The 19702-nt window shown below is 43.7% G+C and overlaps 1 protein-coding gene across 1 annotated transcript in view; it reads left to right on the plus strand.

Annotated features, from left to right (window-relative positions):
- The window catches only part of EBF1 (early B-cell factor 1), a 275941-nt gene that overhangs the window by 6369 nt on the left and 249870 nt on the right, over positions 1-19702 (plus strand). The window contains exon 2 of the mRNA XM_019473872.1: positions 1123-1191. Within this exon, the coding sequence (XP_019329417.1) occupies positions 1123-1191 (69 nt within the window). The remainder of the gene's footprint in view (positions 1-1122; positions 1192-19702) is intronic.

The following is a 19702-nucleotide window of genomic DNA, read 5'->3' on the forward strand; positions in this document are numbered from 1 at the left end:
TGTTGGGTTTTTTTTTTTTATTGCTTGGAGCCTTGACTTCAGTGCGGAATTTTCTGTCAAGGGATGTCACCAAATAGGAGCTTTCCTTGCTAGATGGGTGTTTCCTCCCTGGGGTGAGCGGGTGGGTGAAAGCCTGAGGCTTTGCTCACCTACGTAGCTGTGACTCGGTCTTGTGGGTTTAGACGGGCTGCTGGGGAGAGCAGGGCTCCTGTGGGCAGCCCCCCCATCACTTGGCCACAGCTCTAGATGCACCACGAGGGATTCCCACCCTGAGCAGAATCGCGTATATTGCTGTGAGCTTACCTGCAATATATTTGTGGCTCCTAATGGACAATAACCCCTGACAAGGAATCATCACAAACAACGATTTAACTTCTCTTAGGAAACAATGAGCCACCTTAGTTCAAAAGAATCCCAGCCTCGAGGTCAGCGATGGAGCAGTGCTTTGGGAGACGGAGCTTATATTTCACATGCCTGCTTTGTATCTGACCTGACGCAGGGCACCAGCCGCTGGAGCTGTGCTCTCCGTGGCATTAGCAATCATTAACATGCTCAGAAAACTTGGGGAAACAGGCACGCTCGAGCATAAAAACGCCGCTGCCGATGGCGCTTGCATTTTGGCTCCCCCATTAACAACAGTGTTTCTTAGAGGGAGAATAATTGTGCTTTCAGATTTCGTGGGGAGGTTTCCCAGTAGCTGAGAATTTGGCTCTGTGGAGAAGCAGGAATATCTTGTGGACGTGTAACATAAGCGTTAAGCAAATGTAAAAACCAGGCTCAGCGGGGAAAAAGCTGCCTTATTTTGTGTGCAAGCGTATGCGGGACAACTGTTAAACCCTATGGAAAAGAGGCTACAAATAAGCAGGTCTCCCTGTTTCGGGTGATCCTTGAATTATTATTTGTGAAAGGGGCAAACCCCCTCTCTTTTTATATTTGCCGTTGCTAACCAGCTGTGCAAGAAGTTAAACATAGTAATTAACCCATATGTGACCCACTACATTTGACTGATTTCCAGGCAGGGACGGAGCGGTAACTCTAGCCAGCAATTTGAACCTACCATGTTCGTAATGATGATTTTACAGTGTAATGGTCGCACTAAATCCTTTCACTTTTGCTCTGTAGCCGCTGTTGTGACAAGAAAAGCTGTGGCAACAGAAATGAGACTCCATCAGATCCAGTGATAATTGACAGGTAAGGACTGCTATTGTTTCCTTCCATTTTTTTTTTCTCCCCCTCCTCATTATAATGAAACACCTGCCCTGTGTTGCTAGTGGGGAAGAATTAGGAGTATATACGGATGAAATTTTGTTTTTGATACCAAATTAGTTGTGCTTTGCAATTGCGATCGCCACGGAAGGGCCATATGGAGGATAACGGAGCGACCTGCTCTTTGGAGGGCTCCGCTTCTTGTAACTGATTCATGTGCATAAAGAGGAGATTTTTCTTTCTGACTTTCTGTGGCTCAATTCACATGCTGTGCCAGGGAAGCTTCAGGAATAAAATAATAATAGTTTGTGATTTATGAAATGTGGTTGGGTGCTTATAAATATTTAACTTTTATTTGAAAAATGTTTGAATCATTATCACTTTTAGCTACAGTAGTTCTGTTGGATGCAATCCATCTACATTTTAAGGTTTTTATTTATGCATAAAAACAGTTAAAAAAAAAGATCTGCAAAGTAAGGTTTTTTCTCCTGTTATTTTCTTTGGTTGGAATACTATTTTGACTGTATTGTCAGTTGATTAATTCATTTTTGCCTGTCTTAATTATTGTGTTTTTAAACAGATCCATATTGCTAATCTGACATCACCGAGTAAATCACTGTAGTACAATACATCTATTTTAGTTTTTCCGAGCCACGCGTAGTTTCTGTGCTTGCAAATTATGCAAAATGGTAGCCAAATAGTCATTTTTACATTTTAATTGTCCAAACTCATTGTACAAAGCCATGTGCGATAACCAGGTTATTATGCAGCATTACTCTAGCAGAGTTAAATGGCCATGAAGTACTGAAAGTGTCTGTCATCAGCTGGGGAAAGCAATACCCTCGCACTAACCTGTGAACAGAGGGACCCCGAAGGGAAACTCTCTCTCCATATAGGGCTGAAAGCATAGAATAGTGTGCTTCTCCTTGCATTATTGTCTGAGTTAATGTTTGCTATATTAAGTTTAAAGTGTCTTCCGCGCCAGCGTGTCCGTTTTATGAAAGAAGGTGAAGAGGGTTTGATGTGTTGGGTGCCACACGCAGAGAGCGGGCCAGGGATATGGCAGAGCTTGCCTGGCATTGTGCTCATCCAGACTCCCAGATTTACAGTTCTTGTTCGAATTTGGTAAGAAAGTGCGTATATTGGGAGCTTATAGCAGATGTTTTGATTAGCTATAATAAATAATCCTGAGAATGTTTAAATCTCAGAAGGTATCTCTATCTATTTTAACTAGGTATATTTTCATCCCCTGTGAGCATTAGGTAGTACCAGGGAAAGTGGGGGAAAAGAGAACCCCACAGTGAAATCTGTATAGAGATGTGTTTTATAAGCATGCTGCAGAGTTGAACACTATAAACATGGTGTTGAGTGGCATTTTGAGCAACATGAAAGCTACAAAATTCACATGAATTTTTCATTGTACTGGAAAGTGAGATGTTAGGATGCTAATGGCAGGTTTACGGAAATATTTTGTTTAACTATCTAGTATGCAAAACTGCTAGTTGCAAATCATTTTAAATTATGAAAGCCAGAGATGCTGTCTGTTACGTGCTTCCTGCAAAATGAGGAAAACAGTTACATGAAAAAAACAGATTTAGCTTCCTAGCAGTGATCAATTTATCAGTCTTTACGTAAATTGATGCAAAAGGTACCAATTCTGAAGATTATTTTTAAAATGCAAGCTAAACATAATTTAAAGATGATAATACAAACCCTACCTCACCACCCGTACCGAATCACGCTTGGCTTGCGAATGGGTTAAGCTTTTAAGTCCTTGACTTGGTTTTAAATTGTGACTTTGATATAGAAGGTTGATATGACTGTCGTTTGAATAACATTTGATTTTGACCTGTTCCTGTGGGTTGCAATGGTATAAGAAATTTGACTCAGCAGTACTGTAATTAGCCCTCCCCGTGTTTTTGAAACAGGATTGTGTTACCTGGATTGCATTAGTGTGGCTTCTATTGTTGCCGCTTCGCATCTGTCCCAGTAGGGTACTTAAAACCTTTTCTTGGCCGGGGCTAGTTCAAACAATTTAGGCCAAATAAGTATGTGCTTTATACAGTCAGTGGCTTTAGTGATGTTTCTTGTGACATTTATCCTACCTTTTTTTTTTTTCCCCTTTTGGTTTGGAAAGGATGAAGTGGTCTGTATGGAGCCTTTTTACCTTAAAACGAGTCCTTTAAAATTGTTGTAACATTAAAATGCCTGCACAAGTCAGAACATGTGTTTAGTTGTACTCTATTGTCACTTCTCCATGCACACAATTTTTAACTATTATGTCAATTGATATGCAAAACCATATTTAGCTATTTTTATTTGCATGTAAGCTTACAGAATTCATTTACCATTTGGGCTAAAGCACTCCCACATGCCTTACACTCTGGTAAAGTCTTGCCTGTGGATTTAATCTAAGTCTTGCATCAAATCCTGCGAATCCACAGACTCTGACCTAACATAGAATTTAATGTAGGATCTATCCATGGGATTTTTGACATATGTACTTACATGGAAATGCTATCCTCGTCTTACATGCTGGAATACTATTTTGGATTGATTAATTCTCTTTGATGAGGCTAGAGAAACTTGGGATAGAGAGAGCTCCATCTTTGTGGTGGTTTAGTGAACTTGGCAAAGAGGCTGTTTGGCAACTTCAAAGTTACATGTGTTGTGTTCTTTTTCAAACCCTAGATATATATGAAAACTAAATCATATATTTTTATTTAATCAAAATGTGGGATTTAAAAAAAGTTTGAAACAGGACACGACTTTATCCTTTATAAAATTGCTTTATACTTTGCTCTATTATAGTATCAGCAGATACAGCAGTGAAAGGCACCTAAAGACATTTATACTCATATAGCGATCTAAATTTTCTCTGGAGAACAACATAAATCTATTATGCTTATAGAGCAGTCGTTTCAAGGAAGTTTCTTGGAAACCTGTGTGTGTCTGAATCATCTTCTTAGCATAGCCTGTATATTTTATCGCTAATCCAGTTACATGTGTTGAGATGAGGCTCTGATGAACAGGAACTCATTTTAAAAGGGGTATTATTGTCACAATACAAACGCACAATTCCTCCTACAAGCGCAGTGGCAGGGCTGCATTGTAATCACACTTAAAGAAAACACAGAGCACTTCCTGTTATTAAATTAAATTCTGGATTGATTTAACTTTCAAATTGTAACTCATATTTGAATTTAAAAGGTTTGCAATAAAATTCCTGTGAAGAAATTGAATAAATTGTAGTTTTATTACCACTCTGGATATCCTGGTGTCCTAACCTTTTTCCTTACAGTTATAGTTATAGTTATAGTTCAATAAATAAAACCTCATTAGACTATTCCCATTTCAACGAGTTTATTAAATTTTACAGGAGTAATTAGCATAAGCTGTGCTAATTTTTCTGGAAGACTAATGAGAGAGCTTCCTAATTAGGTTTGCTTTGTAAGAATCAGAAAAGATGATAATGACAAAAGTCACATAGGGGAGAAAGTGGGGCTTTATATTATTCCTTGGTTCAGGAAAGAGGCTCCTCTCTCGGCATTCTGTTCCAAACTTTTAAACCCAGTTTACCGTTGTCGAGACCAACCTTTAATGGTGTTACCTGTGCCTGCTGGGCCTTCTTTACCTTTTACGGTTGCATCCAGTAAACAGGAGTCCTATTGACTGATAAAATAGGAATAACCACTGCAATCCCAAATACAGTGGCAGAAAAATCTCAGCGTGTAGGATCTGTACTGTTTACCTCTAGCGTGCAACATTGCATGGACAAAGGGCTGAAAACAGCCCGTTTGGCAGTTGCTGGTCCATCCTAAATTTTGCTTCTTCCCAGAGCAGACGAGCAGGCTGATGACAGTGACCTGGAATCGGCTTTGCTGAGATTTACCAATACAGATGAGACCTACTTAAGAAATTTCACGACCGTCTATCTTTTGGATAGATAAACTTTAGCTGCGGTGTAAGTTAACAGGCTTTGTGCTGGAGCTCTCGCCGGGTGAGACCGTGTGCCCTTAGGTGGCAGGTCAGCATGAGGATGACTAGGGTTTCTTCTGGCCCTTGTCTGGCAATATACTGAAGTTCTTCACATGCTGCTTTGGATGCAATTTCTGAGGAATGAGGCTCCCTCTGGCTTTGAAGAGGCAGCTTATGCATTTCCAGTGCAATCAGAGCTCTTGTCCATGGAGCAGGAGTGGGAACTCATGGATTGGAGGCCGTAATATTTTTTATGCATTATTATCAGATGACACCAAGGTACATTTTAATGCATGACCTGCTGCAAGTGTTTGAAAGGCCTGTGTGCTTTTGATACCTGCTGTATGGGATACTCGACTGGGGCTCTCTGTAATCCGTCCCTGGTACACCCAGCTGCTGTGGCTAGGGAGGGAGCCAACTTACCTACATGTGTTTTTGAAATCTTTCAGCCTTTAACCTGAAAAATTTTATGTTTGTGGGTAGGATTTCACTGTGCAATGACATGAAAAGAGGCGTGAATGACTTTCAATGTCTCCGTTTTACCACTTTACAAGTCATCACATAGTGGATTGTATTTTACGGGCCTGATCATCTTTTCATCCTAAATACCAGACAGGTGGAAAAATGACACACAGGACTGTATCTCACTCACTGCATCCTCCCCACAAATACACTTGTTAGGCAGATGTGGTGATTAATGCATTTTGCAGTAGCTTTCCATGCCCAGAGGGAGGGTGATAGAGATGCGGGTGGGCTGGCAGAGCAGGCCAGCTTCGGGAGGGGTGCCGGCAAGAGGACGACGTGGGTGTTTTGCTTGGGAGGGAGCTGCTGAGGATTGCTTTGCTGCAGGGGGTGGGATCAGCGCTGCAGCTGATCCGCCAGCCACACTACAGGGACATGGGCTCATCATAGCACTGGTGTGACAGCAAAGTGGCAGAAGACGCCAGGCGCTTTGGCAGTGGTGCCTTTGCAGGAGCCCCAGTTCTTGGTCCCCCTGGCCATATGTGGTACGTGAACGTGGCTGTGTGGGGTCAGGGGAAGGTGTCCTGCTCCCCCCTTGCCCACGTTGGGGACAGGGCTGCAGGAGGCTGCGGGTCCCATCTGTCCTGGGTCCTTGGGTGGGTTTTCCACGCAGGAGGGCAGGCATGGCTCTCTGACAGATGTCAAGACATGGGTGAGAAATGCTCCTGGGCCTGAATATTTGGCAGTTCTCTTCAGTCTTGTACTAGAAAGTGCCCACATCATTGCTGTGCCCCTTCCAGAGCCAGATGGGAGTTATTTATCCAGCGGGGAGGGAGTCCAGCAGAAACTGGGTGACAGAGGACTGCCCACAGCACCGCACGGAGATGTCTCCCAGGCTGTCTTTTAAGGCTGTGCTGACTAAACCCTCAGGGCCTCTAAGCAGGGCATTCAGACGGGCAGAAGTTGGCCTCGAGCATTTCATGCAAGCTTCCGGAGCCTGTGAACCCATACATTTCTGAGAGGGGAGGGACCGAAACACACATCCTCGATGATTTGGTTGTGATTGATGCATCTGAGAAGCATTACCCAAAACATTTCCCACATGACTTAGGCAACCAAAGGTATTTTGAGCCTTTGTGAGATAAATGGGAGACTCTGGTCAGTAGATGTTTCTCACGTGGAGAGTCAGACATGCTTGCCCCTCTACCAGCGCCCCTAATGCATGCGGTGTCAGTCCTCTTTCTGGGGAAGAAATCGCTAGAGCTGGGGGTAACTTTGCAAGAGTTCTTGCAAAAATCTCTTGGTTTCAGTCTATTTGGGTTAGCACATATTGCTACTGCTTCAAAATTCATTTATTTTGCTCTTGGGGTTGAGTGAACTCGATCAGGGTCAAACCAGCTCCTGCTTATTGTTTGTTTGATTTCTCTCTCCTCCACCCCCAAGTATAAGAATTTTTGTATAATTTCAAAACTGTTATGCAAAACCTTGATTTGGTCTCAGCTTCACTCAGCAGGTTTGTGATTTTCTCAGCAAACCTGTTCTGAGTTTTCAGTTTGTTATAAAACCCCAAACCAGGCAAGTTTTATGTGGTTTTGGGTTTCACTGCAAACATTTCACACTACCCTAATAGTTACTTGCTTCTCTCAGTGATGCCTTTTGAATCTGCAGCTAGTGTTTTGGGCTTTATTTCACTGCGATCTTATGCCTGATTATTACTATTTAATATGATAGTGATATAACAGAGGCTCCTATTGCAAAGAAGGCTCATTGTGCTAGACGCTGTGTAGTCTCTAGCTAGGTAGATGATCCCATTCCTGAAGAGAAGTGCTTCTCCTGACGCAGTTTGAAAATTGAGATTGAGGTTTTTCTACGGAGAATAAAAAACTTAGGCTTGTATTAAATGTCCTGGGGATGAGGGAAACTGAAGGCCAATCTACTGTGTTGCTTTTGGCATTTGACTACCATCTTTAGTGCTCACCTGTAGCCCTTTGGGGCTTGGCCAGTTGTGTTGTCAGCCCAGAAAAGTGACTTGAGTGCACACGTGGGATGTGCTGGACCTGCTGCCCTGAGACCCCCAGGTCAGTGTGTCCATGTCCATATAGCTCTGCTCTGCCTTGGGTGGATGGTGAGCCCGGGGCGAGCAGCTCTGCACCTACTGCTTTCAGAGCCGCGGCTGCCAGCAGGTCAGTAAGTCCCTTGGGCTCTTTCTGAAAATCTTGGTCTTGGTCAGCAAGGGTTAACAATTTTAGGAGACTGCACTGGCTTGTCGAACTCCTAGAAATCCATCCTGAAGACCCTATGGGTTTGCTTGTGCAGAGGAGCACCCCCAGGTTTAATTGAGACCTCGTGGATTGCCCTGCTGCTCCACTGAGATGGCAGGATTCGGGCATCCGAGATTAAAGGTGCTTTAAAAAGTTTGGCTGCCTCTGTGCAGTGACCTCCTGCAGCATCAGGAAAGGTCCAAGTGCACCAGTCTGGTCCCAAGAGGAGCCCAGGGCCTGGCAGGGTGATCTGTCCCTTTGTTTCTGGTCACAAAACTTCAAATGTGCTATTCATACCTATCGATTTCTTAATATGAACTCCTACTTCAAAGCGTGTCCTGCAGCAGGGAGGATGTGCTTGGCGCAGTGGGCTCCCTGGCTCCACACAGCTCAGTGCCAGTTCTTCTCTTTCTCAAGAGTGGGGATTTTTTTTCTGGGGAAAAAATACTGGCTTTTTCTCGTATGCATATATATGTACACACAGTTTCTGGTGTGGATAAATTTACTGTCCCATCTTAACACCTGATTTATTCACATATTTGCTGTCGCAGTGGGAATGCGCACATGAATAAGAGCGATAGGAAAATGTATTTGCAAAGATCATCCTCATTTTTAATGCAGATTAGCTAAAATTGTTCTGAATATGAAAAATGTATCTCACCTCTATCCCAGCATTTATTTGGTAGAAACATAACCCAAGACTTATTCTGCAGAAGCTGAGGTGTATGAGTAGTTTTCTTCCTGTGAGTAGTCATAAATGTTTGCATGTTCTAGCCATCGAAATGTATTCTTGTAAGTAATTGGCCACACCTACAAAAATAACTATGCTAAATTCAAATTCACTTCTGCTTGCTGGAAGTATATAATTTTAGTACAACATCTAACTAATAAAGTTAAAAGAGAGTAAGAAACAATTGTAGGTTTTTGTGTAAATCACAACTGAGATAACTTTCTAGAAACAGATTTAACGCTGTCCTCAGAGAGCAGCAAGTCTCTGTAGTAGTCGTGGTAAATACTGGTATGAATTCTTCTCTTTCCCTGTAGCATCATGGGTTTTTTTTCTGAAACAGTTCTGGAAAAGTACAGAAAAGCCATACAAAGTTCCCAGTGTGTCACATTAGCAACTTTGCATAGGTAGTTTGTGATCAGAATATATTACTGTATCAAATGAGTGTTTACTTTTTTTGCTAAGGACAGTATTTTAGAGGTTTTTTTAAAGCAGAACGAATAATTTTCTACCCACTTTTTAAAAATAGTGTTTGGAAATAGGAAACGTGAAAACAAATTTTCTGGTGCTGTTAATATGTGAATTATATGAAATTAGTTATTAAAAGGCTTTATTTCAAGTCACTGAAATTATATACTGGACAGTAGTAAGGTGACCCAGATATAGACCCTTTCATGGCAATCATTGAAATGCCATGAACAGTACTGTTTTGTCTTTGGTTTCTTGCCGCCTCTGAAGGTGTAGGCAGATGAAGATAACTTTAAAAAGAGCTATTTCTCCAATTACAAGCTTTTGTCCAAGAGCAGAGAGAGATTTTTAGACTAACAACATTCACTGTAACAAAATTAAATTCCCTTCATCTGACAAGAAGTTGAGTTTGGCAATAGTTCGGGATTTTTTTATTGGAGATATAGCAGGAGTCACCCTTTATACCCCTGTTTTTCCCTCCAGCGGCGAGCTGGCCAGACCTGAAAGGCAGGGACCCGAATCTGGGGGGGGGAGCGGGGTGGGGAAGGGTAGGTGGGCACAGGATGGTGTCACACACGGCGAGAGCAGAGTGGCCACCAGTACGTTGGGGACATCGTTTTGCCCGTTGCCGGTGAAGTGCGGGTTGCCCTTCCCAGTGGTCCCGGGGGGCGAGGGAGCAGCCTCACCACCGCCGCCCCCCCACCGGGCCGTGCCTGGACGCCCGGCCAAATCTCTCCAGTTTTGTAACAACGCAGTAACGTCCAAAATGGCATTCCACAACTATGCCATCTTGCTAACCGGCTGAGGCACAATAGTTCAGTAATGTAATATAAAAAGTAATGGTGTTAGCTAACACATCCTTAATAAGATATTGTCCGCTGCTCTGCCATATGCTACCGAGCAGGCTTTCCCTCTGTGGGGCTTTTGAGTTCTCTCAATAAGATTATTTCAAATACTCTAATCCTGAATCATTGACATGAATACAAAAGCCTAGTGACATCTAATAGATGCCTCTTAGCTTTGCTTTTCCTCTTGTTCCTTTCCTTTTTCTTCTCTTTTTACCTGACAAAAAGCTTACAGACACTTGGGCTCTGTCTCTCAGTACCAGCATGTGGGTCCCCTCATGAAATATAAAGGAGGAAAAAGGGCTGACATAGGGCTGATAAGCCACAGAGCAAAGGACCATAGATTAAAAGTAAATGCCAGTAAATCCTACCCTGTACACTCAGTTGTTCTTTTATTGTTTTCTTTAACTCTTCCAGTGCCACGCCGGGCTAGAAAGAGATGAAAAATGGGGTTAAAAAAAAAGGCGATGCTGCAGTGTCATAGTGCCAGGGTCCTAAAGGCTTGCTGTACACTTGGATTTTCTCAGCTCTCCTCTCACCTTGACTTTCTAATCAGAGTTGCAGACTGTTTCAGCTAATCGCATCATTCAATTAGCTGAATGTTTAAGTCATTTTTTCAAAGATGATTAACTAAAAAAAAAAAAAAAAGACACCCCCAAGTGACATGATTGTGACCCTGGAAAGGATAAATTTTATATAAAGTGAATGTTAGGAAGAATTGATATCCCACTGTGAGTGTCTAGCAATAAAAAAAGGATCTTCCTCTTGTTAGTGTCTCGATGACTGTCAGAGACAGAAAATCATTTTCTGTTCATCTTCTTTTGGACTTTGCCAAACTGTTCATCTGTTGACTCCAAAATTTGCCTTTGGAAAAGTTATTGGTACAGGATACAGCCAGTGTCTATAATGGGTTAAAAGGAAGCTGTTTAAAACATAATAATTTTCCTTCATTTTCTCCATGATTTTGCAGGGAGATTCTCAGGCTTTCCTGACCAGGATAACCATCCGCTTCCACCCAGTTGAGTCAGGTCTTCTCTGTAATCTCCCTGAATATAATCTTTCAGTTGGATTTTTTGGCATCTGCATCACTACATAACCATTGGCTGACTTCCCAGATGTTAAGTCACTTTGATAAGTGGATGTTAAAAACCACTTTACCTAGTTCAGATTTTGTAGAAGGATGACACAAGAAGAGGAGAAATGTATTCTGTATTCATTATAAAGTTCTTTGCTCTAAAAGAAGAGGAAAATTAGCCACACTTGGAGCTATTAAGATCTGATGGTAGCATCTCCTCCAGTCTGCTCCATGCGCCTCTGCAGCGCTTGCACAGTCCCGCACGGGCCGGGATTCAGCTGCAGATGGGAGCACGTCCCATGGCACGTCTCGCTGGGGGTTATGCAGGCAGGAGAAGAAAAGGACCTGCACGTGTTTTGTGATAGCTGCCCCACAGCTAGGATCAGGATTTGGCCCTTCGAGGGAATCCCACTGCATTACAAAGGAGTGCCCTGCGTGATCCTGGACTCTTCTGGGGTCTGGGGCAGAATTTGTTTCTCAAGCTGGGGCTTCTTAGGTGCTAAAAGCAGCTCCGTAAAACTTGGGTTTTTTTCTTATCTCTGAGTCTTGGGTGCCCGTTGGCACCATGGTCTGATGCTACTGGGCTCCAGGGGTCTCTGTGCTCCATTGGGCTGCCAGGCTTTGAGTGCTGCTGAGTCAGGGGCATAGCGAGAGAGAGCCTCTACCCTAAGGAGCTAAACAATCCCTAGGATACATGTACCTTTTTTGTTTGTTTGTTTGTTTTTTTAAAGCATAGTGAGCTCCGTAATAGTCCTGGCATTCTGAAAAATGGAATAAACTGTACTGTGGTGTAAGAGGAAAACTTCTTGCCAAACCCCATTATATGTACATGAATTGTCGTCTGTTGTATACCGCATGGCAGGAGAGAGGAACTTTTTTTTTTCTGAAGGATTGCCCCGCTGTGACAATGGTAACTTAATTTGTCAGAAATTACAAGAACATTATTACATCATGCCCTAATGCATCGTTAGTGCATTAATACTTTTGAAGTCATTGGAGTTTTCCTAATAAATGCCTTCAAAGTCGGCTGGGCATTCATAAATTTGAGTTTTCGGTATTATAATTGTAATTGAGACACCTATTTTCCCTGATTAATTCTTGAGGTTTTTATGTAACAGTCAGCCTTGCTGACATTCGCAGCCATCCGCACTTGAAAGAATAACAGGCTGTTAGTATTTGTGTTATTGTAAAGTGGCATGATTTGGGGGGGGAAAAAAAAAAGAGGGAGACTGTTCTCGGGGAAACAAAAGAGAATTTTGGGAATGCTTTTTGCCATGGTAACCCAGTTATCGCTCATTAATCTGTCACATATGAAACAAGTTCCAGACTACAACACACTTAAACAAGGCAGCGTTCCCGGGGGGTTCGCCCCCTCGGCTGCTCTACCTCTTACCTGCAGGCAGCATCCCAGCCGGGCTCTGCGCAGTGCCGCAAGGGTTAACGACTGCAGAAAATCCCATCATGTGCCTGGTTGGCTCTGAAAGAGGGGGACCCCCTCCCGGCTTTGGCCACCTGGGCTGCCCCTCCCTGCCACCCCAAAAGCAGCTCCCCGGGGAGATGGGGGAGCCGGCCCCGATGGGCGCCGCTGCTCTGGCTTTAGGGGCCGCCTGTATCTCCAGAAGGAAGGAAGTTTTTTTCCTTCATTTCCAAGATAAGGTGTCATTCATGAGAGCAGCGTGCTGAACTAATCAGGTTAATTGAGAGGCCCTGAATAGCTCTCATTGAGCGGATCCCTCCTTCCTGCTCAAGGCAGATAGTGCAGACGGAGAGATTACAAGTGCCTTAAACTCTTTCTCTCCATCTCTGAATTTCACACCGATTTCAGGATGACGAGGGTCAGAGTAGACGCGTGACATGGGGGTTGTACAATTTAGCTTTGCTGGGAGCAAGGCGTTTGGTTTTTTTTCTTTTTTAATCATCATCATTATGATTATTTTTTAGTGCGGCCAGAGCCTTGGATCTGAGCAGCTCTCCTGATGCCAGGGACACCCTGCTGATTTACACCAGCTGGAGTGGTGCAAATTACTCCACTGTTTTGGAAAGATGTAGAGGACTAATCCAGTCGTGTGATTGGCTCTAGATTGACCTGCTCTTGAGTGTTGTTAATATTAAAATTATTTGAGACCTAACTCATGGCAGGGCTGCAGGAAACATTAATTTTAAAAAGATGTTTTCAGTGTTTGAAGCAGATAGCAGTTGGTTTTATTGCCTTTATGGTATCATTTCCCTTTAAACCCTTCTAATCGAAGTGGCTGTACATAATTTTATTCAAGTTTACCAGAATGCAAAAGCATTTCCCTCTGGATGCTCTTGCCAAATTAGGAACATCCAGGCTCCAAACCTCACTCTAATCTTCCTACTCACCACAGTCTATTACATTTTCTTTGCAAATATTGTAACTATTAGAGTAAAGGAGAGAGAATTTTCAGAAAAACAAATTCCCCAAAAGTAGTGTCCCCCCCACCCCTTCTCCAAGCCAAACTGGTTGCTTAGTTCAATTTAAACACGAGCATCGTTGTCCCCGTTGGCCCCCCTCCTCCCCCTGGCTTCTTTTGCTTGGAAGTTTCAGGAATGACTTTAATTATCTCCACAATCAAATTCTCACTGCTGTCCCTGTGAAAGCGTGTAGTCATGGATTGCTGGGATTATTTTCTTTAGCACTTGGGGATAGAGAAACTGGTTGTTTGGAAATGAGAACCAGCTGGGTTCTCAGAGCTGGCGTTTGGAGGGAGCCACTTTGCACACAAACCCTGCGCGGAGCAGAGTCGTGAACTCAACCACCAAATTACCGGCGCTTGGTTTGCCACATGGGATTATGCAATATTGGGGCTGATTTTTGTTTATCTCATTAATATGCATCTTCAGGGTGGCTGCTGCCAGAGCTTGCTTTAACTCCTCACAAAACTTTATCGAGGCGGAGGTGTATCCCTGCAGGGCCATTCCCGGGCTTCACCTGCCTAAAACATAGAAAATAAAATTAAAGCCCCGATAGGAGATAACCTTATATCGGACACGTGTTCTGCAGATGGCAGGTAAGCAGGTAAAAAGAAGTTAATACAACATAAGAAAGAGCAGAGATAACTTCTCTTTCGTTGCCCTAGAAGACAAGCTGCAGGGGTGATGTTCTTCCTTTCTTTCCAGCTTGGAGAAATTAGTTATTTGCCATACCTTATTTAATCTGTTTTAGTGCCAAATTCAATTTGAAATTAGGACCATACGTCTAGTCAGAAATTATATGACCTACGCTTTTAGCTGAGTATTTTGTCATAGGGAAAGGCGCGGAAATCTTCTTCATTTAGTTATAAGGATGCAAATTTGGATATACTTCACTGGATTTAAGGTAGCTGCTCCAGATTTCTATCTTTTTTAATAGACAAAAGTTTTCTTTCTTTGGAAGACAAGAATTTGTGTTTAAGGTTTATTTACATTTAAAATATCTATATTGAATACATACATATCTATATAATTTCTACTTTAAGGGTTCTCTCACACTCGTGCACCCTTGCACAGCCTGTGTTTTACTGCAAACTGTTGTTAGGGTGGTTTACGTTTGAAATTGTGACTTTTTAATGTTTGAAATGCAATAGTGACTAAATCGGTAGCTTAGGTAAAAAGTCCAGAAAAGAAGTCTTCCAGTTCCTTTATTAAAAAAAAGTTTATAGCAAAGAAAATGATTGATTGCTCAGCTTTGAACAGCTACTTTTATATGATTTGATTTCTTTAATGCCTGGAATATAATGACTTTGACTCTATTAATATCCCCTTTAGCACAACTAAATTATTTTTTGAAAGATGAAACCATTTAGCTCCGAACATGCTTAGATCATACCATGACCTAAATACTCTCATGTATCACACACACGCACGCTGTTTTAGAGTTTTAGGCTGAAACAAATATTCTGCAGCCACCGTGACTCCAACATTTGAGATGTTTTCCACTTCTGCACGTTTTCTTCTGCTGATACATTTATTCAGTGTTTCAATTTATCATCTTATATGCATGTATACACGTTCTCACATGCGTACCGTGGTTTTGTATTTTTGGGCTTTTAATCTGGATTTTCCATTTCTCCCCCCCAACAAATAACTGCTGCATTTCCAGTCGCTCAAATTTGGACAGAATTTTACTTCCTGTTTCAAAGGTCAAGGAAAGCTGACCTCAACAGCAGTGTGGAGGCTGCTGAATTATTCATATCATTGACTTTGTGTCAGCTTCCACATTTGTGCAGAGGGATGTTTTATTCATTTATCTCATTTAGGGACCTGCTCTGCACCTGTTTCTACCATTAAGTACCCTGTAATTTGCATTTGATGCTAATTTAGTTTCATATCAGCCTGGTCCCCCCTTGTTAATTTAATTTTCTAAGACCCTTTTCATTACAGTAGAAATGTCTCCCTCTTTAAAGCAAACATCTATACAAGTAATTGTATAAACTGCCTTTTAAATAATATCTTTTAGAAGATTCCATCGTTTAATTCCTTAATTCCTATAATTAGCCATGGTTTGATTAATGTTTCAAAGGGTTAAATTAAAATGCAGAATTACTCAAATGCATACTTGAATAATTTTCTCTCTGCTGATAACAGTTTCTGCATTGCTGCTTTTATTCTACTCGTGATTCTGAATATTACATGTACTAACAAGCACTAATTTTCCTTATGTAGTGATTTTCCTCTGCTAAGCAATAGCTGTTCTTAATGTATAATTGTTGGAAACTCTGTATTGCCAGTGGGATACTTAATTTTTTTCTTCTGATCGATTGTAAACAGTTAAAGAGAAATGCTGTGACTGAGGAGCTGCGCTAGGTTTCTTTCCAGATTGTAAGAAACTTAAAGGGATCCTTTATTTTGCCAACATCGCTGCTGTGTTCTCACAAGCAGCATGATTAGCGCCGATCGCTAAAGAGAATAATTCGGAAGGATTTACAACCATCATGGATTTGTTTGTGTAGGTGAAAATGTACATACGCTGTGATCCTACAGGGCAAGATGTTCTGTGATTGTCACCTCCAAGCGCATTTATGCATTTTCAGTGCAAGAATATGGCACCAGGGTAAATAAATGGCCAGAGGGGCTATAGTGGAAAATCCAAGTCCCTTCACTCCCCCGCGGGTTTATTTAGAACAAGGCTGGATAACTGCTGCTGGGGGTGGGCGTTGTGCTCCCGCCTCCCCGTGTGCTGGGGCTGTGGGATGGACACCCCCTCCCCTCCTTCCCCGGCCAGGGGAAAATGTAACTGCGACTCTGGACTTTCAGAGGTATGAAACCCCCATTTCTCGGTGGGTGTTGGAGAGGGGGACAGGGGAGGTCAGTGGAAATGTGGGGCTGGGAGCAGTGGGCAGCTGGGTTTCATTACCCCAGCAAAACAGCTCATGCTAATTCCTCCTTATGTTTCCAATAGGGGGGAGTCGGGGCATCTATCCCAATGGTCCATCCCCCCAAATCCTTCCATGCCCTCCTAGGGATGGTAGAGGGGTAGAGACTTGGCCTTGGGCTCTGCTTTGACACCTCAGTGAGGGTCTCCAGCGCCCGGCCGAGGCTCTGAGCCGGTGCCAACCTACTGCTGCGGTGCCGCACACGGCGGAAAGGATGCAAGTCCAGCATATAGGGTCAGCTTTGCATTAGCTTTTGTTTTGCCCCACCAGAAGGTGACACTCCTCTTCCTCCAAGTCCCCCTGAAGTCACAACAAGTTTGGGGAGAGATGCCTCCAGGTTTGGGCTGAAAGGAGGCTGTTCTGCTCTTCTGCTTTCAGGTGGAGCCTGGGGGGCTTCCACTTCAAATAGTGCCCAGGGCTGCACCAGGGACCAGGTTTGGCTGTGATGGTCCCAAAAGCGTGTCTTACGTTACATGATGTGCTGCTTAGGTGAGCCTGAGATTTGGGCGGTGGAGCTGCTAATAGCATGAGGATATATGGGTTGAAACAAAACCTCTGGTTTTGCGTTGCTGTTAGGATGTTTTGCTTTTACTCTCTTTGATCTTGCAGGCTCTGTTTGTGCTGGCAGAGCCCCCAAACGCTGGTGTCAGGGGTCCAGAGTGCGTTGTGTCAGGGGTGCACTCCTGAGTGCAGCTGGTTCTGGGAGTACCAGAGATGGCTGATGGTCGGGCATGAACCCGAGTACCTGCAAACATCAGGGCAATGAAGGGCAACGAAGCTGGTGAAGGGTCTGGAGAACAAGTCTTATGAGGAGCGGCTGAGGGAACTGGGGTTGTTTAGGCTGGAGAAGAGGAGGCTGAGGGGAGACCTCATTGCTCTCTACAACTACCTGAAAGGAGGTTGTAGCGAGGTGGGTGTTGGTCTCTTCTCCAGGAGCGGCTCTGGGGTTGTTTAGGCTGGAGAAGAGGAGGCTGAGGGGAGAGGGGAGATTGTGCCGGGGAGGTTTAGATTGGACATGAGGAAAAATTTCTTCACCAAAAGGGTTGCCAAGCACTGGAACAGGCTGCCCAGGGAAGTGGTTGAGTCCCTGGAGGTGTTTAAAAGACATGTAGATGTGGTGCTTAGGGACATGGTATAGTGGTGGACTTGGCAATGCTAGGTTAATGGTTGGACTTGCTGATCTTAAAGGTCTTTTCCAACCTAAATGATTCTATGATTCTGTGATCACCTCTCTGAGCAGCCCCCAAATTCAGATATTCAGTAATTGCTCCCCTTTTACTTTATCATATACTCACAATAACGGCCTCAGTGCCGGGCATTTCCTGATTATTAATGACCAGCTGGGGTTAATGGCCCTTGCTTGTGCCTTGAGCCATCAGCTCCTCCCGACTGGTCATTAATTCCCAGGAAAAGCCCTCTGTGGAGGTCATTATTGCTTAATTATCTCCATACACTTTAATGCCAGTTTTGACAATGTACAGTCTCATACTTTGAGTTATAGGTACTTTATAATTCATTAAATAGCTTATCATTAAAACTGCAGATGATCTTGATTATTATTTATTAATGTTTTCCCTTTGATTTTTTTTTTTAAATCTGATGCTCCCGTGCTGTAGTAAGGAGGGGACAAAAGTAGATGGAGTATGGCTCTGATGCTGAATACCGTTGTGCGGTTGCTCTCCCTGTCTGGAGGGATCTCCCTGGCTCTGAGAGGTCCTGAAGGCATCCTCAGCTCTGAGCTCAGCTTCCTTAGCCCTCAGGGGCCAGCAGAAAGACTTGAGGAGGAGTGGGATGGCCACCTCCACTGGAGCTCCCTATGCCAGCCCCATGCCGTGGAAGCGCTGGCAGGATCTGGCCCACAGTTTTGGCAGTTCTTGCCTCACTTTTCTCCTCACCCTGGACCAGATGCAGGCTGGGGGTTTGTTCTGGGAGCCCTTTTTCACCTTGGTGAGTTGTTCACGTGGTGAGCTCTCTTGGGGTTCATGGTGTGGCCCTTTCTCCAGCAGCACCGGGTTGGTGATGTGTTTTAGTGCAGTTAGGTGGTGTGGAAAATAAGTGGGACAGGCTTAAGCCAAGTAGAGGGACTTTAATTTGTACTTTTTAATAAGAGCATGCACCTCTTCCTCCTGGGAGAAGCTTATCTTTCTGTCACTCAGGTGTCCCTCTGCGTGGCACGACAGCTCTCCTTGCTGCAGCTGCTTCTGGCTTTGCACCTGCAAGACCAGAGGCTCAGGGCGCTGCCTGTGTGTACGTGCTGGGAAAGGTCCCACGTGCAGCACAGCCCAGATGGCTCTGCATTGGGCTCCTCGCTGAAATCACGACTCGCGGAAATGGCCAGAGGAGCACTGACATGTGCTGGTGCCCTCACTCGGGTAACGCTGCCTCTGGGGAGATTTACTGTCTTATTTGCCCCAAATGGTCCAATCCTGCAACCTTGTCTAGTTCTCTCCTATTTTCCATTTTTCCCCCCAGGCTTTACAAACAAAATATCTGGATAACAGAACGCTAAACCTCCGTGTCCACGGTTCCTCTGAGGTTTCGGTGTGCAGGAGCCCCGGTCAGCACCAAGGGGGGCTGTGACACTGCTTGGGGGGGCCCTCCTGCCACCAGCTCAGGGGCCACGATGCTGCCCTGTGCTCGGGGAGATTGCAGTGGCAGGAGGACTCCATTAGCCAGAAAACCCATTAGGATGTTTGCTCCCCGTACTCACACATCACTTGTACGTCTGTTGCTCTCCCCTGACAGCATCGAGTTATTTAGGCAACAATAATACAGATTTGGAGCTGTTTTCTCCATTACCTGCGTCTCTGTTGGTTTTGTGTTTGCTGGAGGAAAAGTTGCGTGTGGATGTGAAAATACTGGCCCCATTGAGCTGTGCCATCGCCTTTGGAGGAGGCCAAGATTTCACCCACTGTATTTGCTTTTCTACCTCTGAGCTGTGTTTGTTTACAAAACCTTCTTCTGAACTGCTATAAACCGCCCAACCGCTCTGCCTCCCAGTCCCAGTCTGCTCTGGCCTTCTCCAAAAACCAGTCCGTTTTGATTAAAATCATAATGTCATTTGAAAGCAGGGAAACAAACAAACCCAAAGCCTTGTGCAAAGTTTGAAAGTGGCATGTTGCTGCTGAGAGAGAAAAAAAAAAACCCAACCGAAAAAACAAAATCCAGACTCAACGGGTCTCCTGTTACCACTGTCAGGAGAGTCCAACGGCTCGAAGCCGATGAAGGGTTGCACGCAAAAAAAAAAAAAAAAAAAAAAAAAAAAAAAAAAAAAAAAAAAAAAAAAAAAAAAAAAAAAAAAAAAA

The sequence above is a fragment of the Aptenodytes forsteri genome, unplaced genomic scaffold (genome assembly GCF_000699145.1).
Source record: "Aptenodytes forsteri isolate BGI_AS27 unplaced genomic scaffold, ASM69914v1 Scaffold54, whole genome shotgun sequence".
NCBI lineage: Eukaryota > Metazoa > Chordata > Aves > Sphenisciformes > Spheniscidae > Aptenodytes > Aptenodytes forsteri.